The 13607-nt window shown below is 45.7% G+C and overlaps 1 protein-coding gene across 1 annotated transcript in view; it reads right to left on the reverse strand.

The window, feature by feature from the left end:
• Window positions 1–13607, reverse strand: part of ENKUR (enkurin, TRPC channel interacting protein) — a 31794-nt gene that overhangs the window by 5424 nt on the left and 12763 nt on the right. The window contains exon 4 of the mRNA XM_038391151.2: window positions 10515–10744. Within this exon, the coding sequence (XP_038247079.1) occupies window positions 10515–10744 (230 nt within the window). The remainder of the gene's footprint in view (window positions 1–10514; window positions 10745–13607) is intronic.

The following is a 13607-nucleotide window of genomic DNA, read 5'->3' on the forward strand; positions in this document are numbered from 1 at the left end:
ACCGTGCTTGGCCATTGCATAGGTAGTGTAAGGGATGGGAATGTTTTTTGCTCCTTCCTCTGTATTTGTTCACTTGCCCAGCTACTGGGCATGAGGTTCCTATGAATTCCATAGGTAATATACAAAACAGACAAAAATTCCCTTGACTGGAATGTGGCTTTACAGACTAAAATTTACTTTCTAATGGATCTTTCAAATCTGCCATAAGTACTAGTGTAGTTTCACATGTAAAATTCTGCATAAATTGGTGGGTAAGCGAACAATGAACACAATTTCCTTTTTTCAGAGTAGCAGCCGTGTTAGTCTGTATTCGCAAAAAGAAAAGGAGTACTTGTGGCACCTTAGAGACTAACAAATTTATTAGAGCATAAGCTTTCGTGAGCTACAGCTCACTTCATCGGATGCATTTGGTGGAAAAAAACAGAGGAGAGATTTATACACACACAGAGAACATGAAACAATGGGTTTATCATACACACTGTAAGGAGAGTGATCACTTAAGATAAGCCATCACCAACGGGGGGGGGGGGGGGGAAAGGAGGAAAACCTTCCATGGTGACAAGCAGGTAGGCTAATTCCAGCAGTTAACAAGAATATCAGAGGAACAGTGGGGGGTGGGGTGGGGGGGAGAAATACCATGGGGAAATAGTTTTACTTTGTGTAATGACTCATCCATTCCCAGTCTCTATTCAAGCCTAAGTTAATTGTATCCAGTTTGCAAATTAATTCCAATTCAGCAGTCTCTCGTTGGAGTCTGTTTTTGAAGCTTTTTTGTTGAAGTATAGCCACTCTTAGGTCTGTGATCGAGTGACCAGAGAGATTGAAGTGTTCTCCAACAATTTCCTTTGTGATATTTTGTCAGGTTTTTCAAATGAGTATCTTGTTCTGTTCAGCAATTCTGCATTTCTTGCAAGCTTTATGATCTGAAGATGGATTGCTGCTCTTTTGGACATAAAACAGGTGCTCATTTGTATGGAAAAGTGTGTGGCTGGGTAAAATAGACAGCATACAGCAGTTTACTCAGTCTTACCTAACTTTTGCAGATAACAGTATAAGGGTATTATTAATCCTAATCAGTGTTCACGTCATCTTTCATAAAGATCCAATGATTTAGATGTGAGCTGATATTTATGGATACTAGGCAAATGTATCAGGAGGAGACATATACCAGTAACATTGTGGATTGTAAACTGTAGTTTGTAGAAATTTTGCAATTAGTGAACCAATGAATATTTCAATTTTAGCTTTTTTTGTTACACTGGAGGCTCAGGGTCCTCTGAAGGCTGAGAATCCCAGATATTTTTCTTACATATAACGGGTTTCAGAGTAGTAGCCGTGTTAGTCTGTATTCACAAAAATGTATTCGCATCCGATGAAGTGAGCTGTAGCTCACGAAAGCTTATGCTCAAATAAATTTGTTAGTCTCTAAGGTGCCACAAGTACTCCTTTTCTTTTTTGTAGTATTTCCTCCCCCACTTTGGCCCAAAGCTGCATATCACAATGACCATCCAGTGAATGGAAAGTTTGGGCTCTTTCAGAAGCCTACCAACAGCACTCCTGAAATGGCATAGGGTCACTGCAGAGCAACATGAAGCGCTGTTTCCCCAGTGACTGAGCATACTGCCTTTGCAATGCTCCTTAGCTGGCCTATGAGACAAGTGAGAGTGAGTCAACTCTGAGGCTTGGTCTACACTACAGAGTTAGGTTGATGTAAGGCAGCTTATGTTGACCTAATCAGGTCGGTGTACACACTACAGTTTTGCTTCTGCTGATGTAACTGCCCTATTACATCAACATGATAACTCCACCTCCATGAGAGGCATAGGGCCTATGTAGGTATAGTTAGGGCAATGCAATGTCTGTGTAGACACTGTGTTACTTACATTGGCTGTTGACTATCATTCTTGTGAATTTCACAGCTCCATGCTGAAGCTGTGAAATTGACAAGAAAGTCAGGCTGTCATTGGAGGCAAGTGAGGGGCTCTAGCTAGAGCCTGGCTTCCCCCCGGCTTCCCATTGGGCTGTGCCCACCTGGCTCCCTGCTGCCAGCTGGACAGCTGCCCAGAGGCTCCCAGCTCCCCACAGAAGCCCTGGTGTTGCCTGGAGGCTCCCAGTTCTTCTCCGCTAAGAGCTCGGCTGTTCCCTCAGGCTCTCAGCTCCCCACTGCAGCTTAGCACCCGGAGGGGAGCTCTGGGCCTGGAGTCTGGGCAGCTCCTGATGGGAGCCAGAAGCCTCAGTACAGCCACCGGGCTCCCCGTGGGGATCAGGAGTCTCGGGGCAGCTGCCATGCTCCCCACGGGGAGACACCGGACAGCAACTGGGCTCGCTATTACTACTGTGGTTGTAAGTTGACCTAACATAAGTCGACTTACCTTTTTAGTGTAGACATGCCCTGATACTCCACAGAATAGCATGTTGTGCAAATTTCAAGCTTGTTTTTGGTGAAAACGTAATGAAAATTAATTTACATAGAAAAATGTAATTACAGAGCCAAACCCTGGGAAATGGAGCAAAGATGAGTAAAAGGTCTTTGCTACACCCTAAAATGTTACACAGCTGAAAATCGGACTTGTAAGCATGTCCAAGCAGCTAGGACGTGGATGTTACTATAGGATATGGGGAAGTAGCTGGCCACTCTTCTCCCTCCATGATTGGGGTTTGATGCAGTGATATACCACAAAGATCTCCTCCATGACAGTGGTTCTCAATTGGGAGTACACGTACCCTCAGGCAGTACACAGAAGTCTTCCAGGGGGTACATCAACTCATCTAGATATTTGCCTAGTTTTACAATAGGCTACATAAAAAGCACTAGCAAAGTCAGTACATACTAAAATTTCATACAATGATTTGTTTATACTGCTCTATATACTATGCACTGAAATGTAAGTATAATATTTATATTCCAATTGATTTATTTTATAATTATATGGTAAAGGTTAGAAAGTAAGCAATTTTTCAGTAATAGTGTGTTGTAGTGTATAATTTTTCAGTAATAGTGTGCTGTGACACTTGTATTTTTATGTCTGATTTTGTAAGCAAGTAGTTTTTAAGTGATATGAAACTTGGGATACGCAAGACAAATCAGATTCCTGAAAGAGATACTGTAGTCTGGAAAGGTTGAGAGCCAATGCTCTGTGACATCCATAGTTGTGCAGAGTCCTTGTAAAAGGAATGTCTCTGGGGCACCTCCCTAGTGAGGCTAGGGCCACTCAGCAGGTCCAGTTCCCACCACGGGATTGGCCCAGTACAGGCCACAGACTCTTAGTCCCTGGCAGCGGGCCCCGCCCTTGTGGGTTTGCTTACTTTGTTTACAGGTGGGGGAAAAGCAAAAGTTCAGATTCAACACAAAACAAGCTCCTCCTGGCGTCAATAAAAAGCAAAAATGTCTGTGGCACCACCTTACTTCAGGGGTGCCCGGGCAGCAGCTTTGTCAGATGTCCTTATGGTTGAGTAGCTAAGTCAATTTCTCTCTATAGGGCTTGCCCCTGGGGTTCACTGGGAGTGTTTCTGCGTGAGGGTTCCCTGTGCTATTTCAGAAACCACTCCAGTCGCTCCCTTCTCAGGGCTTCCCCCCGGCATACTGCAGCTTCCTCATTTTACAGCCTTCTTCCCTAACATGCGTGACTGGCAGGGCTAGCGGGGCGGGGCTACCTACCTTAGCACACAGAGCAGCCCAAGCCCCTTTCCTGTCAGTGCAGGGTTTATACATGCCTTCACATACCCTCCCACTCAAAAATGACACCAGGGATTCATGTTGTGCATTGAGTATGCTGTCCTTGTCAGTTGTAGTGTCTGTGCCTTGAGAAAAGAAATCCACGTTTGTATGAGCCTTGCCTGCTCTGTGAGACATCTGTACAGTTGTAGAACTAGATACCAATGCATGATACTCGTGTTTGCGTCTTTCCTTATGTGCAGCCTTCAGAGGATACATGGTCCATAATCAGCAAAAAGGAGGTCCCCAATAAGTAATAATGTAAAGTATCCATGGCCCACTTGATACCCAGTTTCCTTTTTGATTACTGAGTATGCCTTTTCACGTGGAAATAATTTTTGACTCAGGTACAGTATGGGGTGTTCCTCTCCGCCGATGTCCTGTGAGTACTGCCCCAAGCCCCACATTAATTGTGTCCATCTAATTAGTTTGAAAACTGTGGGTTGAAGAGTATCTGTTTGCATCATAAGCTCTCTTGTAATGTTCTAAAGGCCTTACTGCAAGCATCAAACCACTGCATCTTCTGTGGTTTCCCATCCCTCATCAGGTCTGTGAGGGAGGCTGGGTGATTGCAAAGTTTGGCATGAAGTGCCTGTAATATCCAGGCAAACCCAGAAATTGTCTAACTTGCTTCTTGGTCATTGGCCTCAGATAGCTGGCTAAAGCCTGTATCTTGTCCACAAGTGGGCATATATGTCCACCTCCACCATATTCCCAAGCAGGTGGCGTCAGAGTTCCCAATCTTGCACTTAGCTGGGTTGACAGTTAGGCTGTTGCTGGTGGCTGACTGCAATATTTCGGTAACACGGTTAAGATGGCTGTCCAAATCTTGGCTATACATAATTATAGCAATAGCTTATCTGAATAAGCAGCGGCTTATCGCCCACATAGGAGGAGTACCTAGCCCACTAGTCTTTGAAAGGTTGCACAGCTCCACGTAGCCCATATGGCATTGTTCAAGAGTGGTACAGCCTGACTAGTGGGCCAATGCAGTTTTCTCTCTGGACTCCAGAGTCCATGGAATCTACCCCACACCTTTTTGTGAGATTAATTGTATATATGCACCTTGCTGCCACAAGATGTTCCAATAGTGTATCTATCCTAGGCATGGGGCCATAGGTGCCTATTCTGTGGGTGCTCCAAAAAATAGCAGGTACTCAGCATCCACTGGCAGCCCCATGGATCAGCTTCTCCCCTCCTTCCCAGTGCCTCCCGACCGCCGCGATCAGCTGTTCAGTGGCATGCAGGAGGTGCTGGAGGGAAGGGGAGGAGCGGGGGCTGGGCATGCTCAGGGGAGGGGGTGGAACACGGCAGTATGAGGTGGGGCAAGAGTGGGAAGAGGTGGGGTGGGGGCTTGAGAGATGGAGTGGAGTAGGGGCAGGGCTGGGGCAAGTGTCGAGTACCCCCCCGGCAAATCACAAAATTGGTGCCTCTGCATGGGGCATGCATCAAACTTGAAAACTGCACTGACTTTATGGAAATCAATGCAAAATCTCATCATACCACTGGGTTTTGGGATGATAACTATGGGGCTTCACTATTCACTGTGTGACTCCTCCACCATGCCCAAGTCCAGCATAGTTTGGAGTTCAGCCTTGATGGTGTCCCACATCCTCCTGGGTAAAGGTCAATCTCTCTTACCATCCATTCAGGTTCCAGCTGAATGTGATAGTATGTCCTGGAAGGACTGAAAATGCCTGGGGGAATGCTTGTATTAACAGGTCCAGATGAGTCTTTTGATATGCCCTTAGGGTCTCCCCCTTTTCGACAGAACTGGTCCTTTCCATTGTCGGGATCTTGCTACCCAGCTCAGGGTCTGTGGTAAGGGGAGTGATTAAAAAGGCCTCCCTATCATGCCAGGCCTTCAGTAAATTGACATTATAGATCATGCCAGGCCTTCAGTAAATGGACATGATCGATCATGCCAGGCCTTCAGTAAATTGACATGATAGATTGAGTTTCTATCCTTTTCCCCGGATGCTGTATCGCATAATCTAGGGGCCTACTGATGCAGTACCTTGAAAGGCCCTTGCCATTGGGCTAATAACTTGGACTCCAACTTGACAGCAGTAGGACTACTCAGTTGCCTGGCTTGAACATGTGTAGCCCCGCTTCTTGGTTGCAGGTTGCCTCCTCACATTGTTGGGCCTTCTGTAGTTTTTCGCAAGTGAAGGTCTTCAACCTTTTAATAAGCTCATGCAGCTGGAGGACATATTGCACCAAGTTTTCTGCCTCTGGTTCTCGGTTTTCCCATGACTCCTATAACAAATGTGACAAAGCTCTGTCCTTGCCTCCATGGGTCCCGTGTTTCCTGGCGGATTTCGCTAGCCTCAGAGGCTCACTGTGACCCTCCACGTAACTCTTCTTTCTCTAGAGACAAGGTTCACAGTCTACTGAGCCATTTTCATCAGAAGCCAGCGAGGGAGGTGAGGAGAAGTTATCCTTCCTTGCACAGTCTCTGTTGTCTCCCAGTCTCAGTGATTAATCAGGGGGCAAAGGTGGGGGGGAGCCTGGGCCCAACCTCTACTCCAGGCTCCAGTCAAGGGACCCTAATAGTATCAGCTATGGTAGCTGACCTTTTAGAAACATGACATGTACAATTCCCTGGGCTACTTCCCCCACAGCAGCCCTCACTTCCTCAAGCTCCTCTTCATCCTTATCTCAGGGCCTCCTTCCTTGTGCCTGATATGGTGTGTACTACTCAGCCTCTCCAACCGCGCAACTTCTTCCCACAGCTCCTGACATGCACTCCCACCTGACTAACTGTGAGGTTTTTAACTAGTTTCAGCCAGCCCCTGATTGGCTTCAGGTGTCCCAATCAACCTAGCCTTCTCCCTGCCTTCTGGAAAGTTCTTAATTGGCCCCAGGTGTCTTAATTGACCTGTAGCAGCTGCCATTTCACTTATCCTGGTACCAGAGATTTGTTTAGCCTGGAGCTAATATATCTATCTCCCACTACTCTTCCATAGCCATCTGGCCTTGCTCCGTCACATATCCCCCCACATATGGGGTTAGTGGTGACAAACTTCCTCAACATCTTTTTGAGGGTTTTGATGAAATGTTCCACCAAGTGGTCTATTTAGGGATGGAAGACTGATATTTTCAATTTCTCTATCTTCAAAAGCTTACACAGCTCTCGCATCAACTGGGATGTAAGGTTGGGCCCTTGATCTGTCAAGCTTTCCCACAACAGGCCTACCCTGGCAAACACCTTCATCAGCTCACTGACTATTGTGCTCCTGTTAATCGATCACAGGGGAATGGCTTCCAAGTAATGTAATGTTGCATACACCAATTACCTCTAAAATATATTGATGGCCCACTGAACTCTTTTTTAAGGGGCCAACTAGATCCAATCATATCCTATCAAAAGGGGTTTCCATTAGGAGCAGTGGAATGAGGGATGACCACCTTAACCCTAGACAGCTGGCAGTTCGGACAAGAAGCACAATAGTCCGCACATCTTGAAATGCTCCGTGCCAGCAAAGGTATCCTGTGAAGCAGTCAAAGGTTTTCTCCCTCACGAAATGTCCTGCACAGGGGACCTCATGGGCCAACCCTAGTACCTCCCAATGAAAAATGTTAGGGACTAGCAGCTGGACCCTGTTTTGCTTTTTGTGATAGAGCCATTCCCCTCATAGCTTGAAGTGGGGCCACTTTCTCTCCCTCTGGGGTCTACTACCTCCACATTGACTGTAGCTAATTTGTTGGATATCCACAAAAGGGTGGGATCTACCTGCTCTTCCCTCACAAAACTGGTGTCTTGGGCAAGGATATTGGCCCAGGCACTGTATGTCTCATCCTTGGGTGAGGAGTAAGAATGGGGTAAGGGGCAAGACCCCCAGTCTGAAGGTCCTTCATCAGGGTCTTCAAGTTCAATTACCCTAACCCACTGTACTTTTGTAGCGGCATGTCCTAGATTCCAAGGCTGGGGTTTTGCCTGTTCTGAAAAGATCTCGCTGAAGTGTTCCCAGTCTCTGCCTAGCATGACTGGATAGGACAGTGGTCAGTAACCTTCAGCACGCGGTCCATCAGGGTAATCCAGTGGTGGGCCACAAGACATTTTGTTTATGTTGACCATCCGCAGGCATGGTCCCCCTCAGCTCCCAGCGGTAGCAGTTTGCCTTTCCCGGCCAATGGGAGCTGCAGGAAGCGGTGCAGGCCGGGAACCACACCCCCAACACAAGCAGAGCCCTGCAAATCCGTGGATATCCGCTTCATATCTTCATCCGCGGATGTGGACCATTTTTGTGGATAGTGGATTGGATGAAGATACAACTGTGTGGGGCTCTACTCACCGGCAGTGCCTGGCCTGTGGCACCTGGTTTGGGCAGCCTGGGGGGCACAGTGTGCTTGGAGCTGGTGGCCAGCAGCCAGTGGTTGGGCGGCAGGCCGGAGTCGGGGCTCTCCAGCAGCCGCTCGCTGTGCTGCTTCCTGTTCAGCAGCTCAGGCCCCTGGGGCAGCACCAATGTCCCCACCATGGCCTGGCCCGCCTAAGAAGCACTGGCTGCGCTCCCAGCCTGCCAGCTCCTGGGCAACAGGGCCTGCCCACAGCTGCAGGGATTGGAGGTGAGCTTTGGCACCCCACCCCTCTACCCTGCTGTGATGCAACACTCATTGGTGCTGCCGTAGCATGTGCGTTACTCATGAGCCCCCAGGAGCAACATGCAATGTGACACCCCTTCCCCTCAGCCCCTGCCCCCATGCTGCCCCTTGTCGTCGAAACCCCCACCGTTACGCCGCACCTTACCCCCCGTCCCTGCCCTCACGCCCCCTCTTCCCTGCAAGACCCCACCCCTCAACTCACTCATCTCTGCTCCCTGCCCTCACCCCGCTAGCCCTTGTGACACGGGTTGCTGTTGCAGGTGTAGATACACATAAAAGATGGATAGCGGATCGCGGGTCGATTCTGATGGATGTGGATCCACATTTTTGTATCTGCGCAGGACTCTGAGCATAGGGACTCCTCTTCCTGTTTCAGGAGCCACTCTACTTTCCCTTCTTGGGGCTTTCTCCCTTGCGGACTGCAGCTTCCTCCTTTTAAAACCCTTCTCCCTACCATTCATGATTGGCAGGGCTGGAAGGTCAGAGCAACCTTAGTACACAGACTCTCCCAGACCCCTTTCCAGTCAGTGAGGGGTTTATACACCCCATCACAGTCCCTCTGTGTAGTGTCTGATGCTTGTCTTTTCCTTCTGCACAGTCATCATGTAGGGCCTGATTTTTCACTCACTTGCACTTTGAGTAGTCAGCCATTTACTCCACTGCAGTCTTGGCTTTCTGATTTGATAGCACTTTATACCCTCACTACACAGTTGTAAATGACTAGTCAAGGTGCAAAATTCTGGAGAATCAGGACTAGAATTTTTTTTAGCTGCTTTGGAGCCCAATGGAGGCTGCACAAGGATATGGCCTTGTAAATGGAATTTCACAATAAAGGAGTTTCAATATGCACTGCAATACACTGAAAAAGTTTAGGATTTTCATTTCTGCTTCACTAGAAATGGAGTTTTCATTGTATTATTTTTGAATTTGGTCCATATTGGAAGATATGTTGTCAGCTGTTAGGTGATAGTCCTTGTAAAAATATGGCTCTTGTTAGTATGCATAGCAATGCCCATTCTACTTCAAATAATTTAAAATCTCAACCCTGTCATTAATAATATTACATACAACTCCCTCCAAAAAAAAAAATGTTATGCAGGTTTCAGGGTCATGCACTCAACAGGTAGAAAATGCCAGAACTGATTATCACAGTAGAGAACTAACTGCAACTCTGTACCCTCTTTTTGTCCTGAAGTGGAGCCCCACAATTCTCCCACTCTTAGGCCAGGATCCTGGGGTTACAGCTCCTTGTGTATCTCCCACAATTACTCAGCAGGCCTGAGTGAGTTCAGCCACTGTAATTCTTCCCTTAGGGAGCTTGTAACTAGAGTTTGTTGGAAGTTTTCTAACAAAACAGTTTAGCTGGAAAATGCCAATCTATGGATCCCAAAATGTTTCACAAAAACAAATGGAAACCTGCAGCAGGGAGCCTGGAATTCCTGTGAGCCCCAGGTCCCAGCTCAGTCATTGCTACTCAGGCTTCAAGTCAAGATCCTGACAGCTCTGGAAGCCTTGATAGCCCCAGCTCAATCCCTGACTGTCAGGGTTGAGTCACATGGCACTGCAGCAAGGGAGCCTAGAAGCCCTGAGAGCCCCAACTTGAGCTGGGGCTTTCAGGGCTTCTAAGACTCTCTGGTCCTGAACTGGACTCTTGGGCCAGCTGGCTCCAGTGGCTGTGGAAGCTGGCAGCTTGGAAGGCCAGCTGGCCCAGGAGTTTGGAAGCTCTGGAGCCCACAGCTCTGGGACAGTCTGTATGGTGAGGCTGCCCTGGAGCCACAAACCCTGGAAGTCATGGCATCTTCTCATATGTTTCTTCTGAGTTTCACTGCTGCCTGGTCTACTCTCTTTAAGGACTGCCATTCAGGGATTACAGTGGCAGAAGATGACATGAATCATGTCAATTTCACTTAGCTCTTTAGAATGTTCATAGTTGGTTATTATTTTGGTTATTAAATTGGTTATTAATTTGTTGACAATACAAGAGAAGGAGACTATTCAAAAGCTTATATCTGATCCAAACCTGAACAACATTTTATGGTAAAAGAAAAGGCTCTTCTCTGGTCCTAGGGCTTTCTCCCTGATGAATTTCGAATGTCTGCTGCAAACAATGGAGTATTAGAAATTCTCAGAAAAAGTCAGATGCATCTTTTAAAATGAAAAGTGTTAGGCAACCCTATAATTTAACAAAACATACCTTTTTATTAATGTATTTTGGGACAAGTCCTGAAGTTTCAAGGAGATATTTGTTTCCTTGTCTTGTGTCAACACAAATAGGTTGAGGCTTCTTAGCCACTCCCATGATAACATCTGCTGCATTTGTATTTATGAAATTCTTTTTACTCCGAATTCCCATAAGTGGGTGATCTGTCACATGTGGCACTGATGGTATTGTTAGTAACTTCTTTCTTCCTTCATCTCTTTTTCCTGTGGAATTAAGCATATGAACATCCTTGTAGCTAATATAAAGCAGTAAGTAATTTTCAAACGTCAGCATTCTCCAGTATCTCAAGTAGGAGAAACAACTAAAGAAAACGTGTACAGAGTTATTCTTAAATGAAAATCAACTTGGTTAACAACATAAGAATAGCTTGGGGAATTACTGTAATGAAAAGCTACTTAAAGTTTGTTGGACCAAAAACCTACAGAATATCTACATAGCTTCTGATCAAGTTTTACACTGTAAAATCCATTTAAAAGTACTATTGTGTAAGACTTGATCCATATTTTTTCTGCTAGCTGTAGGAGAATTATACTACTTAACTTATGTTTTACCGTCCTCAAAGAAATATTTTTAAAATATGTATAATATTTTATAAAATTAAACATATGCATTACTTTACATGGAAGAGAAATATTAAATGTTTATACTTACATATTTTAGCTCTCATTAATCCGTTTTGTCTTTTTAAAAATAAATTACCTAAATGGTCTCATTTTGCTCTTCATTTCATCTACCTTCCTATCCGCTCTGTTCCTCTACCTCCTCCTAAACCCATGCAAATGCTTGCCCGATCCTCCTCTCTCCCTACACATTCTGCTCATGCTTTTGGCTTCCTTCTCGCTTGAACATGCTGTCAAGTTGTCTCATTCCCTCTCTCACGGAAAGACAGCTTGCAGTTCTAGTCCTACTGGGAGCCTTAGTCACTGAAGGTAGCTTCTGTTTCCTCTCCTCCTCCTGTGTGACAGCAGCCGACTAGTAAAAACTGTAGTAATGGCTCATCCTCTTTGTTTTCAGCTGCTTTTACAACTGCAGAGGCGGCTGGAAGCAAGGAGAAGAGGCAGTACCAACTAACCAACCAGCTCTCTGTGAGCCACCAGTAAGTGTTCAGAGGGCCACTAGTGGGCCACAGACCACAGTTTGAGAACTAATAAAAGTATGTTTCTGTGCAATGGATTATGTGGTAAAAGGCTAACAGTAAAAGTAGCTTTTGTAAAACTTTTGGGAGGTACGATCATTCAAGAGAGTAGCTGTTTTATTTGTAATACCTTCAATTCTTGACATATTACATTTAGGCACTGCAGCACATATAGTACATACCACCTTTGTAATTCTGCTTCTTTGAATTGATCATTACACAGGATTCTCACTCTGGGGTCTCATACATTTAGACAGAGACTGACTGGGAACTCTCAAAACTAAGGAGTTTTTGAGGGTTGCACTCTTACCAAACCCATTCACCAATGCCAACAGGTATAACACTCTTCTCCAGCAGCACGAGCGGTATAACACAGTGGAGCACTCAACTGTCATTACTTTTTGGAGCGAAAAGGTGAAACATTCAACTAAGTACATCCATACAGGCAAAATCCCTCAGAACTGAAAACCCCAAACACTGTTAGGAGGTGGAAGAGTGAGTAAAAATCCTGGGAAATTGTATCAGTAAAGAAGCAGAATTACAATGCAAGTGATTTCTCCTTCTTTAAAGATACCATCATCCAGGATTCTCACTCTCATAGTGCACATAGTTTGAGGGATTGTCCTTTCTACTAAAAAGTACACACACTGTATCCAGCAGTGATGAAAATATCAATCCATGTTACATAAACAACTAGTAAGGTTTCTTTCCATTCTTTCCTTTTTTTAAGTAAGGGAAAGGAAGGATCAGGGACCTCCAAAGAACATCAGACAAAAAAACAAAGATCTTCCAGACTGAATCCAATAAAAAGAAAATTTGCCAACCTAAACAAGGAGTAGTACAAAAGAAACAAAAATTCTAAATAGTGGGAGACTTCACACCTCTTTACTTCAGAGGTATAGGCCGAGGAAGCCAATGAAGGATTTACTGGTAGCAGAAGGACACAAGAAACATAAGCTACATAAATGCAAGCCAGGAGGGTCACGTAGCTACCTGCATTTGTCTACCTGCATCCCTGAGGTTCATAACGAAAGCTGTTTGATCTACTTTTGACAGTGTAAGACAGGATGTGACCGTCTAAGAACCAACTATCCAGATCATATTAATAAGAGATGGTAATAATTAGGGCCCTACCAAATTCAAGGTCCATTTCGGTCAATTTCATGATCATAGGATTTAAAAAAGTATAAATTTCATGATTTCACATATTTAAATCCAAAATTTCATGGTGTTGTAACTATAAGGGTTTTGACCAAAAAGGGCGTTGGGCAGGGGTGGCAAGGTTATTGTAGGGAGGTATTGCCTTGGTATTGCCACCCTTACTCCTGTGCCGCTGCTGCCTTCAGAGCTGGGCAGCCGGAGAGCGGCAACTGCTGGCCAGGAGCCCAGCTCTGCACACCATTGACAAGAGCAGCGCAGAAGTAAGGATGGCCTGGTATGGTATTGCTACCCTGATTTCTGCACGGCTGCCTTCAGAGCTGGGCCCTCAGCCAGCAGCTGCCACTCCCCAGCTCTGGAGGCAGCAGCACCGAAGTAAGGATGGCATGGTCTGGTATTGTCAATCTTACTTCCGCGCTGCCTTCAGAGCTGGGTGCCTGGCCAACAGCTGCCACTCTCCAGCCACCTAGCTCTGAAGGCAGTGCAGAAGTAAAGGTGGCAATACCATGACCCCCCTACAATAATCTTGCAAACCCCCATAACTCCCTTTTGGATCAGGACCTCCTGTTTGAGAAACGCTGTTTTCACCCCTGAAATCTGTATAGTATAAAGGTAAAAGTACACAATAGACCAGATTTCACGGTCCATGAAGCATTTTTCACAGCCATTAATTTGGCAGGGCCCTAGTAATAGGCAATCCTTACTCATGTTCTCTTTTAATAACAATACTCAAGAAACTGTTAGGAAAAAACAAAGAGTTTGGATGGACTAGC

Source organism: Dermochelys coriacea, chromosome 2, assembly GCF_009764565.3.
Source record: "Dermochelys coriacea isolate rDerCor1 chromosome 2, rDerCor1.pri.v4, whole genome shotgun sequence".
In the NCBI taxonomy this organism is placed as follows: Eukaryota; Metazoa; Chordata; order Testudines; family Dermochelyidae; genus Dermochelys; species Dermochelys coriacea.